Source organism: Simochromis diagramma, unplaced genomic scaffold (assembly GCF_900408965.1).
Source record: "Simochromis diagramma unplaced genomic scaffold, fSimDia1.1 OVJJ01000141.1, whole genome shotgun sequence".
Lineage (NCBI taxonomy): Eukaryota > Metazoa > Chordata > Actinopteri > Cichliformes > Cichlidae > Simochromis > Simochromis diagramma.
Genome location: NW_024387350.1, coordinates 272,627 through 298,791, shown reverse-complemented (window position 1 = coordinate 298,791; position 26,165 = coordinate 272,627). Strand labels below are relative to the sequence as shown.

The 26,165-nt window shown below is 40.1% G+C and overlaps 3 protein-coding genes and 1 non-coding gene across 4 annotated transcripts in view; 3 read left to right on the top strand and 1 right to left on the bottom strand.

Moving 5' to 3' along the window:
* The window catches only part of LOC120718452 (F-box/WD repeat-containing protein 7-like), a 47,281-nt gene extending 35,395 nt beyond the window's left edge, over positions 1–11,886 (bottom strand). The window contains exons 1-2 of the mRNA XM_040006998.1: positions 11,635–11,886; positions 4,709–5,296 (exon numbers count right to left, since the gene is read on the bottom strand). Coding sequence (XP_039862932.1) covers positions 4,709–5,248 — 540 coding nt within the window. The 5' untranslated portion in view covers positions 5,249–5,296; positions 11,635–11,886. The remainder of the gene's footprint in view (positions 1–4,708; positions 5,297–11,634) is intronic.
* Positions 11,887–13,142: 1,256 nt separating this feature from the next.
* trnap-ugg lies at positions 13,143–13,214 on the top strand. Its single transcript has one exon. It is a non-coding gene; the product is annotated as a tRNA-Pro (tRNA).
* A 4,935-nt stretch (positions 13,215–18,149) lies between these two features.
* LOC120718467 (tripartite motif-containing protein 16-like) lies at positions 18,150–20,858 on the top strand. The gene has a single exon (XM_040007014.1). It carries the CDS (start codon positions 18,278–18,280, stop codon positions 19,667–19,669), a length of 1,392 nt encoding a protein of 463 aa, XP_039862948.1. The 5' UTR covers positions 18,150–18,277; the 3' UTR covers positions 19,670–20,858.
* A 2,565-nt stretch (positions 20,859–23,423) lies between these two features.
* Positions 23,424–25,828, top strand: LOC120718457 (tripartite motif-containing protein 16-like). Its single transcript, XM_040007003.1, has one exon. It carries the CDS (start codon positions 23,676–23,678, stop codon positions 25,350–25,352), a length of 1,677 nt encoding a protein of 558 aa, XP_039862937.1. The 5' UTR covers positions 23,424–23,675; the 3' UTR covers positions 25,353–25,828.
* Positions 25,829–26,165: the final 337 nt, after the last annotated feature.

Genomic DNA, 26,165 nt, shown 5'->3' with positions numbered 1-26,165 from the left:
TTTTTCAGTAGCTGTGTCAACGTACCGCAGGGAGACTTTACTGTAACCGGAAGGTCACAGATTCAAGCCTCTGTCCTGCTGACGAGCAGAAGAGTCCAGGAATGCTGCAGCTCGAGGAATGTGTGTGTATGACGCGCCGACTCGGCGTGGCCGGACCTGACTGGCTGGAATGTGACCGCATGCGCACACAAACACACACACACACACACACACACACACACACACACACACAGAGCGTGGGTATGAGGGTGTGTTAAGGTGTGTATGAGCAAAAGGAAGAAAGACTTGGAAGGCAAACAGAAAGACCAACTAACAAATTATATGTTAGATGTTCCGTTTTGTAGGTTTGTGTACCTGTGGTAGAAATGCACCGTACTGAACGAACTAGACCAGATGATGTCATTGATGTTGGTGAAATTAAAATATACCGAGTGCATTTCTTAGGAAGGCACGAGTAGCATCCTCCAGGTCTGAAAAATGAAACCTGGAGATACAAAAAATGCAGTACCTCTAATGTCCACTTGAGGCCCACTCCAAAAGTAAGCCAACTCTAATAGAGTCCTGTGTTAAAAATGTCCACAGTCTAGTAAAAATACACTTTAGCCATCATGCTAAAAAGTTACCAGCTTAACATAGTGGGCATGGCGTCTTTGATTGGCAGCTGTCCCAGCACTGCTGCTAGCTGTCAGCGAGGCTTCCCTTGCTTTCAAGTGCCTGAACTGGACACGTTTGTGATGTTGGTGCCTGCTGGAGTGAAATGATCTAAAAATAAAAATAAAAATAATAATAATAATTTTTTTTTTTTTTTTTACAATACATATTTTTTTAAGTCTACACTGATTAGCAGCTGTCTAACCAACCTGTTGGTGGATAAAGTGCTATTTAACCCTCTTGACCATTGTGTTAATTTCTGGCTAAAAACTCCCTACAGCAACGTTTTGGCAACCAAATTTATTCATTTATTTAGTTTTAGTCTGAAACCAATAAGCTGCATTGTATAAAAGAAGCACCCATCCATCATTTATAGACAGAAGAAAGCTGACTCTCTGCCAGTTCTGTGCTTTGAAGTGGCTTCCTTTCTCACTTTGTGATGGACAACACAGACTATTCACTGGAAAGTACCATTATGACACATTCTCAGATAGGATGAATCATTCAGTCGGCTCAAGGTTGCATCTGAAGCGCTCGGTAGATGTCTCTCCTTGTACCAACAACTATTTTGTTCTGTGACGTCTACATCATGACAGAAAAATGGAAATTTCCTACATTTTGGCCCAGACATTAAAACACGGCCTCCTCTAACAGTAATACGATTTGGTTCATCCCTCCTGAAACTCACACAAGAGACACCACGTTTCAGACCCTGTACGAGCAAAGGAAAGGAAAAGTGTGTGTTCGCATACCAGACATGCCGTTGCAGATCTAATGTGCCTCCACTCATGCCAGTCATCTGACCCTAGTGAGGTCAGTGTGTCTGTCATGTGTCTTTCACAGACATTTTGAGTGAATAAGAAACAGACCGAGTGTGTGTCAACAAGGTCACACTAAATCGGTTTAAAAACTAAGATAAAACCTCTTCACTGAGCATTAAAGTGTATTAATATAATTCCAGTACAAGTCTCTCTGTGTGTGTGTGTGTGTGTGTGTGTTTAATCCTGTATACGTGTAGTAGTCTAGAAAAAAAATGCTCTTAGATTACAGATCAGTGCCCTAGTTTTTCTGCCTGCTCCCTTACAAACACAAACATTTGTACATTGTGGGGACCCTCGCTGATATGGCCACTAACCATCACGCCTAAAAGCCTCGACTCAATTTTAAATTCAACCAAACCCACAGCATCCCCACAGCATCTTTTACGTGTTTTGAACTGAATAAAAACCTAAATGTGCCCCCTAGAGGCCACAGAGAGAAATGCAGAACCAAACCATCAGTTGATCTTCGGGTGTCCCATCATCACACTAACAACTATACACTGTACTGGTTCTGCACCAGTATGACAGTGCATGTGTCTGTGTGTGCGTTAAGCCATCAGTTCCCATGGGACCAGACTTCATATCCCATGATCCCGCAGTTGTGAGAAGAATCTGAGGAATGTTGACTGCTGCACATTCCCACCCACACCTCCCTCTCGGTGTGTGCGTGCTGTGTGCCTATCTTTGTGATGACTAATTTAGTTTGAGTCCTTGGGATTGAGGACATCATTATCAGCTACGAGCATGATGGGATATCTGATGTTCTCACTGCTGCTAGACAGCACGTTTTTTCATTTTTGTATTCGAAACTAATTCATGACATGTGAGATTAAAACATGTGACTCAGGACAGGTTGACTTGATCAGCCTGAAGCTTTTGGCTGATGGCATATAAAAGGTGCTTGAAGCTACTGTGAGGTCACAGGCTGGTTTGTGGACTCTTGATTTGAACATTTTGGCAATCGAGATCAATTTTTAAAAATAAACTCATATTCTACTACTTTATAAATCACAAATATAAGCCAGACTGAGATGCTTTACCATCTGCAGTATCGTCACTATTGCAAACATGATCATAATTTACAACTCAGACTCAGACTCTTGACTTAGAGCCGAAACTCATCAGGAAAACATCACCAAGGTTGTGCATCCAAAGCTTCTTTCAACCATTATCTGTAGGGGTCGCCAAAGCAACCCACCTCACCCTATCCCAGCATCCTCCTCTGTCACACTAACCCTCTGCGTGTCATAATTCACTGCATGCATCCATCTTCTCTCTGGTCTTACACTTGGAAGTTCCATCGCCTTTTTGTTGTGCCACCGTATCCAAATCATAGACCATAGCTAGTCTCGCTACCATCGTGTAAGCCTTCCCTTTCGCTCTCGCTGCGATCTTTCTCTCACAAATCACCCTGAAACCTGTCTCCACCATGCCTGCACTCTTCTCTTCACCTCTCTTTTGCACCAAATGCTACTGGATAGTTGACATCAGCTATTTCCCTGTTGTTCCCACATGTATTCTGTCTTGCTTCTACTCACTCTCCTTACCCTTCACTCCAGAGTTTACCTCGACCTCTAGGCTCACTTCGAAATGTCATCTGCCAACATCATAGTCCACGAAGACTCCTGTCTGATCTCATCTGTCACTCCTGCCGCACACCTCACCCCAGCCCCTGGCACCACACTTTCTCTGCCTGTTCTTCATGCAGCACTACAGTTCATCTGCTCTCTCTGACTCCACAAAGACACAGAAACTCCTTCTGACATTCTCATATATCAGCATGATGCCATAATGCTGCTCACAGATCATTATGGCATCATGCTGAGATTTGATTTAGTATGTACTTAATCTAGTATGTGCAAACAATCCCCGTAAGTCGAAAGCTCCACCTTCACACCGCTCTGAAAAGTTTCAGAAACTGTTTTTCTACTTCTCATTTACATAGTGTAAATAAAATGTGTATATGTGTAAACTTACACACACAAAGGGCATTTCAAACCCTTTGTGTATACACACACACACACCTCTGCATCGGTGTTTCACTCACTACACATCTCTATCAGGTGTATTTCATTCACACTGAGGAGATAAAGTGTGCACTGGCGCCACCTGCTGGATAATTGCAGAAGAAGCAGGAACTCATAAGTATAAAAATATATTGGCAGCAGTAGAAGAAACACTTTTATAGTTTAAAAGTATAAATATACCAATCAGTAAATGGACTTCAAGAGAAAATAAAGATCCTACTGATTTATTCTGTTTGAATGAGACTATCCTCCACTGCTGTGGACCTACTGTGAACACAGTGTAATTACACATGATGTAACAGAACAGACAGAGCTCATTAAAGCGCCTCTCACATTTTAGGATATTTCACCATATTGGATTTTACAAAAGCTGCAAGGTACAAATCGTAAGCAAATTGGGATATTTATCCATATATGCAAACTGTATGAACACTGACCTTTAGCCAATTACAGCAGCAGAATATGATGGGGCATCAAGGCATCTTCAAAAACACTTTAAATATCTGAATGAGGTTTTATACTGGACGACTGTTAAAACAGTTGAAATTTTTAAAATGTCGTTCTTTATGGGGTGAATTACACTTTATTAAGCAGCGTGGCACAGTGGTTAGCACTGTTGCCGCACAGCAAGAAGGTCCTGAGTTCAATTCCACCATCAGCCCCTTTTCTGTGTGGAGTTGGTGTGGGTTCTCCCTGGATTCGCCGGCTTCCTCCCACAGTCCAAACACATGCAGTTAGTGGGGATAGTTAATTGATTAATCTAAATTGCCCATAGGTGTGAATGTAAGTGCGAATGGTTGCCCTGCGACCGACTTGCAGCCTGTCCAGGGTGTACCTCGCCTCTCGCCCTATGACAGCTGGGATTGGCTCCAGCGTCCCCCGCGAAGGAGAAGCAGAAGCTGATCGATCGATGGATGGCTAATTATATTTATGGTGGCGAGCAATACACAATATATTTTGAATTAGGAACGACAGGTCATATAAAATCTGACCTAGAGTGATGATTGGCCACCCAGCTGGACTTTGGACAAGCCTGTCAAAGAGGGAATCTGAGTGTTTGGGTCCTCTTGCTAACAGTAGGGCAGGTGTGTCAAAATAAATCCTGCACATCACCTTTCTAGCGCGCATGACACACAAGTGCTTAATCAAACAGAAGCCTGAAAATGATCAAGTTTACTAAGATAAAAAAAAAAATACTGTGGGTCCTACCTTAAGTTGCAGATGAGCCTCAGGTGACGCCAGCTCCCCTTCCTCCTCTCTCTCCTCAGCATTTGCCGCCTCCTCCTCCTCATTTTCTTCTTCTGCTGCCTCCTCCTCTCCTTCCATCTCTCCATCCTCCTTCCCCTCCCCTCCACTCTCTGCCTGTCCATTATCCTCATTGGTTGGTTCAAACTGGGTGGTGCCAAAGGGCTCTGAAGGACAGGACTCATCCTCAACAGTTAGGATGGCGACTCTGACCTCCTCTTCATCCTCGCCCTCCCTTCCTTGATGAGGCGAGGAGATGAAGGGAAAAGAGGTGAAAGAGGAAGAGGCAGAGATTGGGGTGTGTCCATTAATCAGCTGACTTCGAGCTTCATCTCTGGGAGAAGCCTTCATCAATTCTGTTTCCTTTCCCTCATCTTCCTCCTCCATCTTTGTCCCCGATTTAGGTTTAAGAGAACCATCCCTCTGTTCCCCTCTTTCTCTCTCCTGCTCATGTATCGTCTCCTCCTCTCCCTCCTCTCTCCTTTCTCGATGTCGTCCCTCCATCGATCGTCTAGTCTTTCTTCTTAACCAGCACAGGAATGTAGGAGCATCCTGAAAAGATAACAGGGATCAAAACATCAACATCATCATCAACAAAAACCGCAGCACAAACCTCCACTGAGGCAGCTCATTGTCTGGGCAGGATTTACTTAGAAGGGAATATTGTCATTATCTATTTATTCATTTAAGTTTTTTTCCTTTTTAAACTATAAGAAGTTTGCACTTGTTCTTACTGCCCCACAAAGTGCAGGCTTTTAAAATCTAGCCTGTTTAAACACATTTTAATGCACTTTTAGCCGTTTATGGCATTCTTGTCGCATTGAAAGTCAATCTATTGACCTTAAAGGAAAGATCAGAGGTCAAATGTAACAATACTTTATGTCTTTATATCGCACTTGCTATACATTGACCATACATACCAGACTACATAAAAATATTAGTTTTTAAGTTATAAGCTTATTCTGTCCATTTTTCCATGAATAAAACATTAATGTAAGGTCACACACAGACAGAGTGGGAACGTATTTGGTTCTTTTAAATATCTTCTTAGAACATAAAAAACTGGAATGTGTGTAAAAATTGGATTATAGTTCTGCTTTTGCAGTATTTTTATGCTGCCAAAGTATAAATATCTGAGAACAAATGGGATTCAGTGTGTGCCCAATGGGAAAAAATAAAGCAGGAGGTTTTTATTTCATCAACCTATGCCAATTATTGTGTCTCATAAGCTAAAGACAGAAAGCATTTTAATGAATGACAAACAGCAGGTTTATTTATCTTCAAAACACAAAAGCATAAAAAAAACAATTTTTTTTTTTTTTCCAGTGGTTTCATATTGAAATTACCTCATGGTCACATGTTTAAACAACACTTCAGTTTTGGTTTCCTTTCCTTCAGAATTCAGAACATTTGTCCATGCCTTATGTATTGATCACTTTAATAATAGTAATATCACTTTGTAACTTAGTTATATGAATGCAGAATAGCATCACAAATTATGCTCTATCACACATACACTTTCCCAAAGGGACCATTGTATGGAGGTCAGAGACATCCAAGCGCTGCATGTCAGGAATTATTATTATTTTCACCATCATCACCATCATCATCATCATCATCTCGGAAAGAAGGGAGGCAACGGCTAAGTGAAAAACATAGTTGTAATTCTCTCGGAAGGGAAGGTTTTAAGGATGAGCTGAACTGAAGGTTCAGGCTCACATGATGTGTTGTGTTTTTGTCTGTGTATGTGGATAAAAGAGGTCAGAGCGGCGGCCCATCTTTAGAGACCACTTTGGCGTTTGACTAGAGATTTCACCATATTGCAATATGTAATTGAACCCACGTCAAAAAGCTGCTAACCAGGTGTTTGCAGTTTATTTTAAAACTCATGACAGATGTTGTTGTGATTGAGCCCCAGTGACCCAATCCTCTTACGTACATCCATGGCCAAAAACACAAATGAAAATAAAACACACGAGTAATCAATCATTAAAAACGTATGAACATCCATTCCTAAATACAGAAAAGTCCATGGAAGCACCAAAGTTCATCTCCTCTCTTTAGATCCTCAAAGAAAGAGAAATTCCTCCAGACCTTCTCTTTGCTTCATGAACACTTGAAGCAAACACTCATTTAATTTTTCCACCAAACAAACTTAGATCATGCCCCTTATATAACATTTGGTTTTAAAATATTTTTTTTCTTCAAACGGAACAAAAAAACCAAACAAACACTTTTTTGACAAATTAAAAGCTCACTATAAGAATCTTTCTATTAAACAGTGAAAGAGTTTTCCTCTGCCATCCTCACCTCGAAATGTCTCAATCTGGAAAGTTATAAACCGTTCTTTGTTGAAAGTCCGCCACTAACATGAGATCTTGTTTTTCTCTAATCAGTGCCTCTAAAGTATGACGGGTGATCTATGCAGAGAGGAAACACCACAAAAGTGAGCTCTCAGCAGGAATAGAGACCAAAGAAACTAAAAACTAAAATTAACACTTTAACCTGTCGCCAACTTGATGACTTCTTTTTATTTCAGTTTGACAAACTCTGCAGTGGCTCCGTAATTAGAAACACAAAGTCCAGCATGGAGCGGCTGAGTGAATGTGGTCTGGACTCTGGAGGAGAGTCACTAAAGCTGCTAACATGGTGTTTTTCTCCAGGACAGGCCTCGGTGTGAAAGTCTTCCTGCACTGAGGGCAGCTGTGGATTCCCTTCCTGTCCTCTTCATCAAAGTGAGATTTAATACAGTTCATGCAGTAGCTGTGTCCACAGGGAATAGTCACCGGATCCTTCAGTAGATCCAAACAGATGGAACAGTTTAATTCTTTTCTATACAATCAGAGCAGATTTATAAATGTTGATCAATTCAGTTTTTGTGTGATAAATTTTCAGTTACCAGTGTTTCACTTTAGTAAAATTACCATGAGATCGCTTTCTACTTGTTAGAGATGCTGTTTTCTGCACTTTTTCCCTTTTAAGGCATACACATTTTATCCCTTGTGGCCCATTTGGGTAGTGCTTTACTACATGTGAACGCTCTTAAGGAGTGGTATTAGATTGATGCACCTCCTTAGCAGATTTGTTTTAGAGGAATTTGCAGCCAGCTATTTTACCCTTTAATCTTTATTTATCTTCTAATATATCTCCTGTTCTTGATTGCATAAGCCACACCAAATCACCGTACCACATTCTCCTACACTATGCCATAACTCTATGTACCATCCATCTAAATGTAAATAAACTCCAGTCTTACAATTTACTCCCTGGATTTCAGCCTCTCCTTCTGACTGAGGATAACTATTGTAGCAAAATCCAGCACTGAACTGAATAACAGCATTCTGTACAAGAAGAGTTGTGTAAGAGCCAATTAGCACATGTGCAGAGCTACAGAAATCAACTGAAAACCTATGGAGAGAAGTAAAGGTCAGAGTTCACAGAAGGGGCCCACAGAACCTTTGAAGTCTGTGTGGAATGGCCAAAATCACACCTGAGCCGAGATGAGTCAAAGGCTTTTCTACCAAGTATTAAATACATTTCAGTAGGTGTGTTCAATACGTTTTCACTGTGTGATTGTTCGTCATTACATAAAATTTATGGAGATCCATGGTTTGATTTCCTTGCATGTTTGGATTAGATGGGTCGTTATAGACATTTGATGAGATTTCATGTCAGTAGCACCTTTAGAAATAAATTTAATTAGAAAAATTGGTGACATGTTTAATACTTATTCTACCAGCTGTATATAGTAACTATTTTTAGAAAATATGTGGACAGAGTGGAACTACAGAGTTTCAGGTAAAAGAGGGAGGAGTTATCAGGGTTTCAATTTTGAGCCATCTTTTAATATAGAAGAGCGCATTTAAAACACCAGTGAACACAATTCTTAGGCTGTAAATGTTAATTTCAAAGTAATGAACAAAATAGAAGTTAAATCACTATACTTACAATATTAAAAGGTCATTATGCAAAAGACAGGTTAAATAAATCAACACAGTAAATAAAGATTCAGTTAAACTCTATAGTGTAGTATGGTGTAATATGGTGTAAGGTAAAGATCGTACAATAATACAGAGAAAATAGAAATCCTCAACAATTAGATGACCCCTTATGAGCAAGCACTTTGACAGCAGTGGGATGGAAAAAAATCCCTTTTACCAGGAAGAAACCTCCAGCAGCAGCAGGCTCAGGGAGGGGCGGACATCTGTAGCAACTGGTTGGGGTGAGGGGAGGAAGACAGGGCAAAGACATGCAGTGGAAGAGAGCCAGAGATTAATAACTAATGATTAAATGCAGAGAGGTGTAAAAGACGTGTTAAAACGGGTGATTGAAAAAGAAACAGTGCATCATAGAAGCCCCAGCTTCAGGCCTTCACAACTAAGGGAGGATTCAGGGTTACACAATCCAGCCCTAGCTGTATGCTATGCCATATCTTCCTGCACTGAGGGCAGCTGTGGATTCCCTTCCTGTCCTCTTCATCCCAGAAACCTTTAATACACTGCATATTTAACCCTTGTTATACAAGAGAGCACCTTTAAAATGCTGGTCAGCACATTATGTACAGTATGAAAATTCTAATGAAATATAAGTGAAATCAGTCACATGTGCTTGTAACAACTGACATTTAATGGCACCAATCACAACAATCGCCCCCACAACAACACCCAAAGCCAAAATACACTGATTACTGTAGCTAAAGAAGATATTTAAAACTTTTAAACAACTTCTGCAACGAATCCAACCACTAAAACTACACCAACACTTGTGACAAAAGAATGGCAGCCACTTACATGAAGCACCTGCTACAAACAACAGCAGCTCCAGCGATCAGACAAACCAACATCAAGCATCAAGTCAATCTGGCTTCTGCAGCTAAAATGACCACTACAACTTACAACAGCATCCAAAACATGGCAACCATCCGCAACTAAGAAGAACATCAAAACAATTAAGCAAAGCAAATCTTTAACCTCACAACTTCTGAGCCAATTAGTGAACCTACAGCACCAATTACAAAGCACATGGCACTCTGCAATCTATTTGTGTAATTTCACCAACACCAGCAATCAAATTCAGATCCTACAACAAAATCCCAGAATTATTCAAGACCTTTTCTGCTAAACACCAGAAACAAATTTCTTTCCATGTTGCACAAACACTTATTCGAACATCTATAAGTAAATATAATTTAAGATTTAAAGCATTTAATCCCAAATAAAGTCAAAAACAGAGTGTTGTGATGCACGCTCAATCGTCCAGCTGTCCATCTGGACGTAGCATTTCATCACTCATCCAAGTGACTTCTTCAGTCTCTGCTGACTCCAGGTTTCCCCTGGAAACATAAACAGTACATCTGCACAATAACTGAAGCTAGCACCACTGAACGAACAATGTGCTGCGAGGTATTTAACATGCAAACTGTCATCACCTTTGATCCTGATGAAACAGAGCAGTTCTCAGATTCCTTCTGCACGTATTCTCACTACTGGCATACAATGACAATAGCAGACTGTCCTCCCGAGCTCATAAGCTGCCACATTCCAGGCAAATTAAAAAAACAAAATAAAGTTGATGCTGGACTGAATTTGATCATGAGAGTTTTGACTAACTGCAGTGTACAGTTCATTACTGTAGCACAGTGTAAATCTATCAAGGGACTACGATTTTCTCAAGATCTGCTGGATTAGTCTGGAGATTGTTTTGTCAAGGACTATCGAAAGACTCTCACACAGGACTCCAAACAGCTCAGTACATCACCATCAAGTGTCAAATGTTGCACTGAATCCCACAAAAACTAACAACAATCACCAAAAACAGCTTTCATTGTATTTTTTTTAAAGCGTGTACTCAGTACTGTGAAATGGTCTGAAGGCTGACTGAAAGGTTGTTCTCTTTTCATAGAACTTCATCCTGATATAAGCCAGTGGTTACCAACAACGGTTCATTCTCGCTCTAAGCCAAGAGTTCAATGTCTCAACAGTTTGAGGTCTTCTATTTGCAGTTTTATTTTTGTTTTAAAATGCACCAAATGTTTTCAGTGGACAACGATGTGGACTACGGGGGGGCAGTTTTCACACCAGCAGTCTTTTGCTATGATGAATTGCATTTTCATAGTGAAAAAAGCAAGACCTTCCCCAAAAACATGTCAGATGTGTCTGTGTACACCAAGTGCCCGTTTTAACTGATTCAACATAAATACAGGCTTTTCTTTGTTATTGCTGAGAATTTGACTAGCGTTTGAGTAAATAAAACCTCCTCCTCCTTATTTCAGGATAATTTCCCTTCATGCAATGACTAATTGACCTGTGATCTGTCAAACATCAGTCATTTAGAGGCAGACAGAACACCTCAATTAGTTTTTGGCTCACTGACTTTTATACATCCTTCATTTATCCAGGTAAAAAGGTAAAAGTACGTTTTATTCAAAAAAAAATTTAAATCTATTTTTCAAGAAAGATCTGGCCAAGAGTGCAGCAGAAATCGCAACAAATATAACACAACATTTCTGTTGTTAAAACAACAACAACAACACACACACACACACACACACACACACGTAATCACTTTTCCTGGCCATGTATTTGACACAAGCCGTCCACACAGACAGATGTAAACACCTAGCCTACATAACCCAACCAATCCCAGAGCCTACAAGACAACCCGAACATTACCGTTCATACTTGTATAATGAGACTCAAATCCTGCCTGCAACAAGTGTGTGTTTTGATAACTACCCATATGATGTCGTACTTCAAACTGCCCGCAGCTAAAAAATATCGGGTATCTCTATAGTTAACATCGATATCTCCGTCACTTTTACAACCACCCTGTTTAGCCACTAAAAAAATCAATACGACTATGTTAAAAGCTTTAAACCGAGACGGACTTACGTTTTGAGCTTTCCTCTCGCTCTTCGGACTTTAAAATTTAAAAACCGGCATTTTCTTCTTTGTTTATTCTTCACAGCAGCTTCAGCGTTTCCGCTCCAAACAAACACCTCGGCTCTGAAGATGTCTCCAGAGCGTTGAAATTACACACTTTCCGCTTCTACAAAACCTCAAACCTCAGAAAAACTAAACTTTATCCCGTTCTCCTGTCTCTCTTTTACGCATGAAGCTTTGTTTGGCGCGGTTTAATGACGTCAGGCGCCTGAATTACATAACGCTCCGCCATTGTCCAATCAAACGCCTCACAGCTTCCTCTGTGTGCTGACGTCTCGTTGTGAAAATCTGTTGTTTAGTTTACTGTGGAAAAACAAAATATCTGCAAACCTGCAGCTCTCAACCATTATAATAATGGTGGCATAACTTTTTTAAAATTACATTTAGTTATCTAATAATACACTAATACTAAATACTCTTATACCAAAGCCTGTTTATTTCAACCCACAAATGCATTTTCCTCACAGATGTGGCTCCATTTAAGGTTTCACAGAGGTGTACACAATGGTGTGAGGTTCATTGCCAAGAAGCACTGTTACAAAAAATAAATGACCAAACACAAATGTCCTTGCTTTTTATGCTAAAATCCTGATTTTATAATATATATGAGACTGATATCAGGACCAGAGCAGATGGACTAGACGCCAAGCAACTTTGATGGGGTGAAATTAGACTGAGCTCACTTTATTTCATTACAAAAAAATGAAGAAAAACAGAGAGGAAGATTAATGCTTCCACCTTTACAGCCTGCACAACAAATTCAAGCATAAAGAACCTGTCTGAAACCACAACATGAACCTGTAATAACTGTACATGCAAAGTACACTCACTGCAAATTTGTTTTGCATGTCTCAAGTGAGAATTGGGATAACACATTTTTTTGTTTAGTTTTTTAACATACAGATTTGAATATTTGCTCCACGTCTGACAATGTTCATGTAAAGTTTCCTTCAGATTGGCCCACCATAATTGGTTGATTTGAGATTTACCTATTATATACATATATACAAAGATGAAGGGTAAGGACCTTGTGTAATACAGCTAGCACCCCCATAGCAAATTGTAACATGTATATGGTAGGAAGCGAGGGCTGGGAGACTCTGTGATACAACCTGTAACACTAATCTTAACCTGATTTACAAAGAGGACCTTTCAAGTTAGCATATTTAAGAATATTCTATATTACAGCCTGCAAATCTAAATCTACACTGATGTTCTTCATTCTTGTATGTGACTGCATCTCCCCTCTCTCTCCACTCCACCTCCCAGTAACAACGTCCAGTCAGAATCTCTCCACACAGAACCTGCCAACATAAAGCAGCGGAGGACGGTGATTTCATTATTACTGTGTATGTGAAAGATTAGCTGCCAAACAGAACAATTTACAACAAATGAAAGCTAGTCAGCATAGTGACAAAATCACCGAACATCTGTGAGCTCTACGGGTGACCACGTGTGGCTCGTTGGTCTAGGGGTATGATTCTCGCTTTGGGTGCGAGAGGTCCCGGGTTCAAATCCCGGACGAGCCCGAATTACTTTCTGATGCTTTATTTACGCCATATGTCATCGTTATGGATGAAAATGTTTAATTTCAACTCAGGAATCCTTTAACATTTATATCGTATTTAAGTTAAGCTTTTGCAAAGTTAACTTGTATAACTCAAACATTAATTAATTAACATAAATGATGTACTCAAAAAAACTCATTCAGTCATTAATTGACTAATAAGACATTCATTGGTGTGTCAGAAAGAAGATAAAGAGGTCATGATACAAATAAGTGATGCCATTTTAAAACACACTTTAACTATACAACAAAAGTTCAAATGCGAGAACGTTGCTGTGACTTATACAGTGTCTGCTTATTTTTATCTCTTCTCTAAAAAGCATCAATAATATTAGCTTAAACCCCGTAAAATTATTAGCTAACTTTAACCTTCTGATCCACTAGTCTGCTGGTATATCGCGAGTCGCCAGCTGAGAAGCTGATGAACTTTATTATTTTTATTTTTTTTAACGATTTTTTTTTCCTATTCTGATCTAATTGGGCTTCAGTGTTTCGGTACAGCTGCAGATCCAGGTGACAGCAAATCAAAATGATGTCACCTGTGAGTGTCCAGCTGCAGCCTGTGTTCAGTTTAAATATTGTTATACACCGATATGGATCAGTTCATGTTGTTTTTTCCCCCCACTGTAACATTTAACAAGGACTGAGAGAGGAGGACAGAGAGGGAGAGAGCAAAGAGAAACAGGTAAGAGTGGACATGTGGTCAAATTCACCACAAATGATAAAGCTGTAGATTCTGTTAACCCACATTCAGTGATGATGATTTGACATAACTAAGCCGTGTGTTGTCCTGTTAACAATCCTATTAACAATCGTGAATCCCAAACTGCTCTTGTAATAATTATTATGAGATTATATTTTTGTCATTTACCAGCAAATACAATTCTAGTTTAGTGAGGAGGATGAAGAGAGAGAGGTTGTACAAGAACAGGAAGAACGAGGAGAAGATAGTGAAGTTAGCTGGAAAAACTACAATTATTATTCACAAAGTAATTTTTCATGTTGGCATCTTGTACAGGTTGGTGGAGTGGCAGGGTGATGCTACTTTAGGTGTTTGACGATTTGACGGATATAAGGAGACCCAAGGGAAGCGAAACTCAATACATTCACGTAGGACACAGACCTTCAAAGTAAAACAGGAAATGTAACATAGACGCAGACTTGACTAGGGGAGACAGAGCAACTAAGTCAAGTCAAGTCAACTTTATTTGTCAATTCTGCCACATGTACAGGACATACAGAGAATAGAAATTTCGTTACTCTCAAACCCTAGTGATTAAAAAATGCAAATAAAATAATTAAAAAGTAAAAATTTAAATAAATACAATACAATTTTACGTATAACAAAAAAAAAAGCTATGCAATATACAATATACAATACACAATATACAATATTCAAGTAAGGAGGCATAGTAGTGCAAATAGGCAAATAGTGCAAATGGAGATATAGTAGTATGCGGTAAGAGATAGTGTAACAACAAAGTCTTATGAGGTAATGGCAGTCCAATGCTCCACAAAGTGACTGGTAACTGGTGCAGGCCAGTGAGTGAGTCAGAGAGTGTGTGTGTGTGTGTGTGTGTGTGTGTGTGTGTGTGTGTGTGTGTGTGTGTGTGTGTGTGTGTGTGTGTGACAGAGTTCAGTGAGACTGTGGAGGAGAAGAGGGGAGAGGGGGCAGAATCGGGAGGGAGTTAAGCTTCCTGACAGCCTGATGGATGAAGCTGTCCTTCAGTCTGCTGGTCCTGGCCTGGAGACTTCGCAGTCTCCTCCCTGACGGCAGCAGCTTGAAGAAGCTTTGCATTGGGTGCGTGGGATCAGCCGCTATGCAAAGGGCTCTTTTAGTGAGACGGGTGCTGTAAATGTCCTGGAGGGAGGGGAGAGAGACACCAATGATCCTCTCTGCAGCCCTCACTATGCGTTGGAGGGTTCTATGACAGGACGCATTGCAGGCTCCAAACCACACAGTGATGCAGCTCGACAGGATGCTCTCGATGGTGCCTCTGTAGAAAGTGTACATGATGGGGGCTGGTGCTCCTGCTCTTCTTAGTTTGCGGAGAAAGAAGAGACGCTGCTGTGATTTCTTGGCCAGTGCTGTGGTGTTGTACGTCCAGGAGAGATCCTCTGTGATGTGCACACCCAAGAACTTGGTGCTGCTCACTCTCTCCACAGACGCTCCGTCAATGGTCAGAGGAGAAACACAGAACAATAACAAGGAGACACAGAGGGCGGCTACTAAATACTGAAGAGAATACAAGAAAGCCGAACTAAGACACTAAGACTACTGGGGCAACAAAGAGAACTAAGATCATAATACAAAAACTCAGAGACACAAGGAACTCAAAACACTGGGTCTCCGACCCAGGACTGTGACTCTGTCATCTTATCCTTTTTGACACAAAGAGTTCTTTAACTTCTTGAATTGAGGTTTGCAAATGTGAGAAGGGTTGACTACATTTGCAAACAGTATTGTAAATAACCCTAAATACTTTTATTTAGTTCCTTGCACTTCATTTTGGCACTTATGGCTGTTTCCTATCACCAGCTTCGTGTTTGAGTTTAGAAGCTTTTATTTTGAAGGGACGATTTCCCGTGAAACACTGTCGGCGTAGTTTTAGCGTCAGTCCCTTTGAGATTTCTTTTGTCATTAGCAGCCCCCTTGATAGAGGCACAAGGTAGTTTCATGACATAGATAAGGACATGTTTATATGTTTTGTGTGACAGAGGCTACATTTGTTAAATTTTATGTTGAATCCTATTTTATGCTGTAAGGTTTATGATTGTTAAGAGTGTAGATTTTTAACTTACACGCTGTTTCTGTGTATACATCCCCAGCTCCTATGGTGAGGTTAATGGTTTACTGCCATTAAGCCTTCAAAACCTAATGAGTAAAGTGTCATCCTTCATTCGGTGGTTCGCTACAAGTATATTCCATATTAACTACGCCCCCTGCCCCCCGGAAGCTGATCAGCTTCCGTTAGTTTGCTCCGTTTCGAGTAGTGATGGTAAATTTGATTCTTTTTACTGAATCGAGTTTTAATGAGTCACTCACCAAAGTGAATCGGATTTTTTGAGTCATTTGAGTCACTGAGTCAGTCGACCAGAGAGTGCAAAAAGATGTACATTTTCACTCAAACTTAATTTGTTTCTCTTTTCATGTAAATCCTACTGCTAAGATGAATGATTAAAAAAAACAACTATTTTATAGAGCAAAAAAGCTAAAACATTTCTAAAATTAAGCAATTTCCTATCAAAACTGCTTAATAAACATTTATTTTGTTTATTTTTATTTTATTAGTATTTTCCTTAAATGTATTAAATATATATTTTCTCATCTAAATGTCCACTGAGCTGTGAGCCAGGGGGCGGTAATGCGCCTTAACATTGGTTGCCAACCAAGAAGAAGAAGAAGCTGTGAGCCAGGAGGGAGGGGGTGAGTGAGTGAGTGAGTGATTCGTTCACTCTATGATTCAACACAGGAAGGGAAGGGGTGAGTAGCTCAAATGTGCTGTTAGCATGTTAGCAGAGCGATGCTACTGTGAACCAAGGAGCTATTTTCTTGATGTGAGCTTCTACTCAGGTTTTTTTCTTCCAGTTCAGAGCAGAAATTTTTTTGTTAAGATACTGGATGTTGTGCTTTTCTCCACAATTTTAATTATAAGCTAGATACATTGCTGCTAACAGCAACAGGGATGAGTCAGTGAGTCAGTGGGGCTTGTGAATCATGATTCATGAGTCAGTAAAGTGATTCTCGAGTATTGAACGATTCGTTCATGATTCGCGCAGCCTGTTGGTAAGTTGTGGAGGAGAAGTCCTCGCTCTTCTTTTTCTTTTGAACCTATACAATTATAAAAGCATTTTTTTAAAATAACTGACCTGTTTGTGATGTGTTCCTTGGCGTGTGCTAAAGAGATTGTTGTGCATGTTCATATTGTTTTTTGTTTGTTTGTTTTTTTACTGACGTGTAAGTTTAATCTGTTCAAACAAACCGTTGCGAAAGTAACCAGTGCAGCTCTTCAGAGACTTCAGCACTATAGCGTACAGGGGACAAGTAAGGACACACATGGTGACAGTTCATATGTACCTAACATATATGTAAGGTACATATGAACTGTCACCGTTATTAGGAAATCTCCTTGGGAAATCATAACATTTGATCAGAAATAAATAAAGAATGAAAAAGGTGTTGGAAATGGTTTTCAGGGTGACGTGCAACCCTGTGCTCTCATGCAGTAGTATTATTTTTAAAAGAATAATTTAATGACTGTTTTGTCAAGGTGGTGAAAAAAGTGAGCAAATCCTTAAAAACTGACATTGTCCAAACATTTTAGGACCAAAGTACTAAAATTAAAAGCACTGAAGAAAAATCATACACAACATAGTACTTGTATATTGAATTTTATATCACCCTGATGCTGCATCAGATTTTATTTCCTTAATGCTGAGTGAATTTATAAGAAACGCTGTGATTTTAAAAGTGTGACCTAGAGCCATCTGGTGGACCTTGAATGTACTGCAGATGGGATCTACAAGAAGTCACAAGAGAAATTTAAAAATATATTTTAAGTGTTAGTTTAGTTTAAATTGACATTAAATATTACTCTACTACTACTAATACTACTACTAATAATAATATAAAATTAACTAGAATAAAATAAATAAGTTCCATGTTTCCAACCAATATGATTCTTATCTTGATGCATGCTCAATCCAGGTAAGTAAATCGCAAAAAGTCAGTTCTGTTCATCTGGACATAGCGTTTTCAGAGCTACAAAATTCTTGTTAAACACTTTTTTTTGTATAAACAAACAGGTCTTAGGGTCCAGAAGTTCTAATCATTGTGACTTGCATGTCTAGCTTAGTTTGCAATATAGCGTTGTGGTACCTTGCTCATTCATAATGTTCAATAAAAACTTGATGTTGACCTACTGTTGTTTGTGTTCCCTTGTTCGGATATACAGGTTAAAGATGTGTGAAACCAACATGTGGTCATGTTTCTGAGCTGATGGGCATCATTCACTGCAGAAATGCATGTTTAGACCAGAGATCAAACTAGTTTCACCAAAACAAAAGAAACTCACACAGTCACTGACACTGACAGGAAAAATGGCACATAAAAAAGTTCAGCTGGACCAAGAAACCTTCTCTTGTTCCATCTGTTTGGATCTACTGAAGGATCCGGTGACTACAACCTGTGGACACAGCTACTGCAAGAACTGTATTAAAAGTTTCTGGGACGGAGAGGACAGGAAGGAAACCTGGAGCTGTCCTCAGTGCAGGAAGACTTTCACACCGAGGCCTGTCCTGGAGAAAAACATCATGTTAGCAGCTTTAGTGGAGCAGCTGAAGAAGACTGGACTCCAAGCTGCTCCAGCTGATCACTGCTATGCTGGACCTGAAGATGTGGCCTGTGATGTCTGCACTGGGAGGAAGCTGAAAGCCATCAAGTCCTGTTTATCTTGTCCAGCCTCTTACTGTGAGAAACACCTCCAACCTCACTATGATGCAGCTCCATTAAAGAAACACAAGCTGGTGGCCCCCTCCAAGAAGCTCCAGGAGAACATCTGCTCTCGTCATGATGAGGTGATGAAGATTTTCTGTCGTACTGATCAGCAGAGTATCAGTTATCTCTGCACAATGGATGAACATAAAGGCCATGAAACAGTCCCAGCACTCAGTGAGTCTACACACTCATCCAACATCAATATTCGTCCTCTGAGCTACTTTGAGGATGTGACAGCAGCTGTGTCAGAGACCAGACATAAACTACAGGACATTCTGAGAGAGGAATGGACAAACATCTCACTGACAGTCACTGAAGAGGATGTTTTACTGTCACCACCAGAGCCAAAGACCAGAGCCGAATTCTTACAATATTCAAGTGAAATCACACTGGATCCAAACACAGCACACAGACATCTGTTATTATCTGAGGGGAACAGAAAAGTAACATTTATGAAACAACAACAGTTTTATTTTGATCATCCAGACAGATTCACTGGATGTCATCAGGTTCTGAGTAGAGAGAGTCTATCTGGACGTTGTTACTGGGAGGTGGAGTGGAGAGGGAGAGGAGTTGATGTAGCAGTCGCATACAAGAATATCCGAAGAGCAGGGAGCTTAGATGGATTTGGTTTTGGTTTCAATAACAAATCTTGGTCATTACGTTGTTACACAAACAGTTATATTTTTTGGTACAACAAGAAGCGAACTGACCTCTCAGGTCCTCGGTCCTCCAGAGTAGGAGTGTACCTGGATCACAGAGCAGGTATTCTGTCTTTCTACAGAGTCTCTGAAACCATGACTCTCCTCCACAGAGTCCAGACCACATTCACTCAGCCGCTCTATGCTGGACTTCGGCTTTTTGAGAGTTTTTTTGGTGACTCTAATAGAGACACTGCAGAGTTAATTGAGCTAAAGTAGACAGAAGTCTTTGAGGGTCAGTTGGTTAAAATTTATGTAATAGTTTCCAGTTTCTTTGGTCTCTGTCTTTGCTGCTGACAGCTCATTGTTGTCCTGTTTCTTCTCAGCAAAGAGATCGCTTGTCAGTCACATTTTATCAGTGATACTGTGACATCTTATCATTTGTTGTCTAGTTAATGATCGACTTTGTTAGGAACGCGCTTCTTGTTGTGCTTGTTTTGGCATGGAGGCCCTGACTACTTTCCACATGAACATTTAAACTTCTGTGTGCTATTTCAGGAACATTTGTGCTGATGTGAGTGATGTTTCTCCTCCACCATATGGGCCTCAATAGAGAAACCAGAAGACCTTCATTTTCACACAGACTTTGTAAAGAGACACATCTATAATTACATTTACATTTATTTGTTTACGCTTTCAAATTGATGTAAACTGTGGTAATTGTCATCAACATGAATCAAGACTCTCAACAGCTTATATTCTGAGACAAACACTGAATATGTTCAATAATTCACTGAAAAACAACTTTACAGACTTTTAATGATTTCATGTTCAACAATCTGAAGATACATGAGTAAAACTTCAGAAGTTCTTTACATACTTTGTGTTTAACATGTGAAAAAAAAAAAGCATTTTAGAGCAAATAAGTTATGTGACAAACAGCCAAGTTTGACAAGTGAAATTCTAGTGTGTTATTAGCCTGCTACTTAAACACTAATTAGTACATATTTGTGCCCGTGTGTTGCACATGCACACTTTATGAAAGTAAACTTACTTACCAAACTTGCACTGAACATACACTCTACTTCCAATATGGTTTCTCCATTACGGTGACTACATCCGTCTTTTATGTACAGTTAATGGATCACCCCAGCGACACAGTGAAGATCACAGTGGGCCTTTGTTCTAGCACAAGTTTCATAGATCCTGTATGAGTAACACATACTGTGATTCATGTCTGATGTTGCTCTTCTGTAACGATTTGCAGTCATCTAAACAAGTATTTTGTCCATATTAATTTTATCAAAGTATTCTTCTAGATTGTACATTAATCTAACAAGAGGTTTAGGAAAGATTCAGACTTTCCTTTTTACAATATTCAACAGGAGAAAAAAATTGTACAAAAATAAAGTCCAACCCCCCAAAACAACAAAATAATACAATAAAAATACACATGCATTTGGTGTGATCATTTATTTTCATTGGATTGAACAGTAACAAAGATTATAATTCATCATCTGATCGATTTTGTTGAATGATGTGGCTCCAAACTTGCTATAGTCAAGCTGCTAACAAAAACAGCTTGACACTTTAATTGTCATGGTCCTGGGTCGGTGACCCAGTGTTTTTATGCTTTTACTTTTGATAGTTTTATGCATTATGACTGTTGTGTTTTGGTTTCCCAGGGTTTAGTTGTGTTCCCTCTGTTTGGTGTCATCCCTGCCTGTGTATCCCCTTTAGTGTAGTAAGGTCTCTGTGTTAGGCCCGCGTCTCTGAGTCTGTGTCTTTGCGTGTATGTGTTTCCTGTTTTACTTTGAAGGTCCCTGTCTGATGTCAGTGCGTTCTATTTACGTTTCCCCTGCCTCGTCAGCTGTGATGTCTCCCAGGTGTGTTCCCCTCCTGTTTCCCATCCCCTAATTCCTGGTGTGTGTATTTATAGTGTGTGTTACCTCGTCTTTGTTGTTAGTTCGTCTGCGTTTTCCCCCTTTGCTGTCCAGAGTAGTTTTCCTGTGTCTTTCTACGTCTCCCTGCATCTCTGTTTCATGTCTCAAGCTTTCAGGTCTGTTTTTGTTTAGCTTTTCCCAGTTTAGGTTACTCGCTGTTCTGTTTTTTGCCACCCTCGCCTTTGTTTATTATCTCACCATCAATAAAGCTTCCTCACCTCAGTTGTGCTGCATCTTGGGTCCTTTAATAATTTACACACAGCTCGCCTCGCGAACTGTGACATTAATCAAATATGTGCAAAAATGAACGGCTTTTCATGCTGTAAAAAGCAACATGATTGTAACTAACAAAAAAGCATGTTTATGGCAGTAGTTTCTTATTTTGCTACAACTATGTTAATACTTTGAACAAGATGCAGCACCTTTTTTTGTTTTTGTACTCCTGAGCTTCCTTTAGTCCCTCACTGTGCTGTCCATTCAATTCAATTCAGTTTCATTTATATTCTAAGGAGCTTGGAACGAAAAGCGTCTGGACTTCTTTAAGTTGCTTGAGCACGTTTCACCTCCCATCCGAGAAGCTTCTTCAGTTCTGTCAGCTTCTCAGATGAGAGGTGAAATGTGTTCAAGCAACTTAAAGAAGTCCAGACGCTTTTCGTTCCAAGCTCCTTAGACTACGATGACCTGGATGACTGAGAACCTTCACAGACACATTTCATTTATATTGCGCCAAATAGGGAAAACACAAAACGGTATCCTCAAGGTGCTTTTTATATTGTAAAGTAACAAAACTACAATAACACAAGGAAATCAGGGAAAACACCAGCAATCATATGACCCCCTATGAGCAAGCACTTTGGCGACAGTGGGAAGGAAAACTCTCTTTTAACAGGAAGAAACCTCCAGCAGAACCAGGCTCAGGGAGGGGCGGGGCCATCTGCTGCGACCGGTTGGAGTGAGAGAAGACAGGCAAGACAAAAGACATGCTGTGGAAGAGAGCCAGAGATTAATAACAAGTACACTTCAATGCAGAGAGGTCTATTAACACATAGTGAGTGAGAAAGGTGACTGGAAAGGAAAAACTCAATGCATCATGGGAATCCCCCGGCAGCCTATGTCTATTGCAGCATAACTTAGGGAGGATTCAGGGTCACCTGGTCCAGCCCTAACTATATGCTTTAGCAAAAAGGAAAGTTTTAAGCCTAATCTTGAAAGTAGAGATAGTGTCTGTCTCCTGAATCCAAACTGGAAGCTGGTTCCACAGAAGAGGGGCCTGAAAACTGAAGGCTCTGCCTCCCATTCTACTTTTAAATACCCTAGTTCTGCTATTGAAGAAGTTGTGAGAATAACTAAATCCCAAACTCACAATGTGGTAGAGAGTAAAAGGTCATGAAAGGTTTTATACTGACAAATTCACAGGAATATATGCTGACACTGAGCAAGACTGAGCAGACACCATCTAAAACACATTGAGGTTTAATTCAGCATTAAACTCAAGCAAGCAAAGCTCAAAGCAAGGCACAAGACAAAAGTAAAACAGATAATTAAATAACTTAAACAGAGAGACATGAAACATGAAAATCAATAGGAAACATTAATGACAATTCAAGATACTGGAATGACAACAAAATCAAAACAGTCAGAAATCTATCTGAACAATAATCAGAAACTAAAAACACTGTGACAAAAGAAACTGAAATTCAGCAACTCAGTTTAAAACCAGGGATCATGACAAAGTGTCCAATAAGGTGAGGTTTTTGTTTCTCTGTTTCACTGCCTCACTCATTATCAGTAATATAATAAAAATTTATTTTCATTGCTTTTTTCATAAAGGAAATCTCTGTATTGATTTTTATTTCTTACTTATATGTTTATTGATGTTTGAATCCTTTGATCATTTGATAGACTGTTAACTCAATTTTTTGACTTTGAAAAAAAAAATTCCAGAAGAAAAATGTCCAAAAATCATTTGAAACACAGCTGATTACAAAACAAAACAAAAAAACTGTAAAAATGAAAAAGGACTCGTTTCAAAAGAGAGACTCCAAGAAAAATTTACACACACACACAAAAACTCTGTACAGAAAAGGGTATAAAACACAGTGTCTACTTTAAAGGGCTCCTATTCCTGGAATCACTCACAACCTGATCACTCCTTCCTCTTCTAAACATAGAAACTACTCTTTGTGCATGCATTTCCTCATTCTCTCCTCTTACGTATATAGATATATATCTAAGGGCTGACAGGCTCCATTCACTGCAGACACACATTAAGTTCAGACCTCTGGCTAGTTTCATTTCTACAAAACAGAAACTGAAACCGTCACTGTTACTGGCACAGAGAAATGGCAGAAAAAGGAGTTCAGCTGGATCGAGAAACCTTTTCTTGTTCGATCTGTTTGGATCTACTGAAGGATCCGGTGACTACAGCCTGTGGACACAGCTACTGCAGGAACTGTATTAAATCTCACTTTGATGAAGAGGACAGGAAGGGAATCCACAGCTGCCCTCAGTGCAGGAAGACTTTCACACCGAGGCCTGTCCTAGAAAAAAGCACCATGTTAGCAGATTTAGTGGAGCAGCTGAAGAAGACTGGACTCCAAGCTGCTCCAGCTGATCACTGCTATGCTGGACCTGAAGATGTGGCCTGTGATGTCTGCACTGGGAGGAAGCTGAAAGCCATCAAGTCCTGTTTATCTTGTCCAGCCTCTTACTGTGAGAAACACCTCCAACCTCACTATGATGCAGCTCCATTAAAGAAACACAAGCTGGTGGCCCCCTCCAAGAAGCTCCAGGAGAACATCTGCTCTCGTCATGATGAGGTGATGAAGATTTTCTGTCGTACTGATCAGCAGAGTATCAGTTATCTCTGCTTGATGGATGAACATAAAGGCCATGAAACAGTCCCAGCTGCAGCAGAAAGGACTGAGAAGCAGAAGGAGCTCGAGGTGAGACGACTAAACATCCAGCAGAGAATCCAGGAGCGAGAGAAAGATGTGAAGCTGCTTCAACAGGAGGTGGAGGCCATCAATGGCTCTGCTGATAAAGCAGTGGAGGACAGTGAGAAGATGTTCACTGAGCTGATCCGTCTCATCCAGAAAAGAAGCTCTGATGTGAAGCAGCAGGTCAGATCCCAGCAGGAAACTGAAGTGAGTGGAGTCAAAGAGCTTCAGGAGAAGCTGGAGCAGGAGATCGCTGAGCTGAAGAGGAAAGACTGCGAGCTGGAGCAGCTCTCACACACAGAGGATCACAACCAGTTTCTACACAACTACCCCTCACTGTCAGCACTCAGTGAGTCTACACACTCATCCAGCATCAATATTCGTCCTCTGAGCTACTTTGAGGATGTGACAGCAGCTGTGTCAGAGACCAGAGATAAACTACAGGACATTCTGAGAGAGGAATGGACAAACATCTCACTGACAGTCACTGAAGAGGATGTTTTACTGTCACCACCAGAGCCAAAGACCAGAGCTGGATTCTTAAAATATTCATGTGAAATCACACTGGATCCAAACACAGCACACAGACGTCTGTTATTATCTGAGGGGAACAGAAAAGTTATGTATACCAAAGAAGAACAATCCTATTCTGATCATCCAGACAGATTCACTGGATGGCTTCAGATCCTAAGTAAAGAGAGTCTGACTGGACGTTATTACTGGGAGGTGGAGTGGAGAGGAAAAGGAGTTGAAGTAGCAGTCACATACAAGAATATCCGAAGAGTAGGAAAATCAGACTTGTGTTTTTTTGGATTCAATCAAAAATCGTGGTCACTGAAGTGTTATATCAACAAATATGAATTTTGGTACAACAAAGTCCAAACTCACCTCTCAGGTCCTCGGTCCTCCAGAGTAGGAGTGTACCTGGATCACAGAGCAGGTATTCTGTCTTTCTACAGCGTCTCTGAAACCATGACTCTCCTCCACAGAGTCCAGACCACATTCACTCAGCCGCTCTATGCTGGACTTTGGCTTTGTGAATCTGATGGCGTCTCTGCCGAGTTCATTAAACTGAAATAGACAGAAGTCATTGACAGAAAACTGGATAAATGTGTGTTTTAGTCTACAGTTTTTTTTCTCTGTAATCATTGTTACTGATCTTGCAGTTGCACTTTTCTTCTTTGCATACCATACCATCACCTGTTAGTTAAACTTTTGTTGTCTAGTTAATGACTGACTTTATTCGGGTGGGACTTCATCTTGTGTTTGTTTAGCCATGTAAGGAAAACAAGGCGCCCGTGTTTTATTCTGTCAGTGTACTCTTCCACTGCAAATGGTAAGTAATGTAAAAACACTGCTGCCACTTTTTTGGTTTCTTTGATGATTGATTAGACTTTTTCTTTAGTGCTGATATTACTGTGTTATTTGCAGCTTTAGGTGGTTTTAATCGTTAGCATAAGTTTGGCAGACATTCTTGCTTTCACCAATGTTCAAGAGTAACAGTCGCGAATTAATTGTCAGTATTATTGCTATGGAGAATAAAACGTTAGAGCCTGTCTCTGGTTTACCTGATGATATTCTCATGAATGGGGCAGAGTATTAAGTATCACCTTAAAGCACTTGTTGCAGGCTGCTGAGCTTGCATCAGCATAGAGTATGCAACCAGAAGGCCTTCTCGGTCTTCGATGGAGCCGGCCGACGCAGACCACGAAGGCCGGGTCTTCCAAAGTGTGCGGCCTATGAATTGGGACATAGCTTTTGTGTGTGTGAGTTTGCGTGTGTAAGAGAGATACTGAGAATTTAAAATATTATCTGTTAATGATGTAGTTGACATGATGTTGCATACTCTATGCTATTAATTTTAAAACTGAAGTGCTGCTAATTGAACAGCAT

Coding starts and splice junctions, on each gene's coding strand:
- LOC120718457 (XM_040007003.1), top strand. CDS start 23,676: ATGGCAGAAAAAGGAGTTCAGCTGGATCGAGAAACCTTTTCTTGTTCG.
- LOC120718467 (XM_040007014.1), top strand. CDS start 18,278: ATGTTTAGACCAGAGATCAAACTAGTTTCACCAAAACAAAAGAAACTC.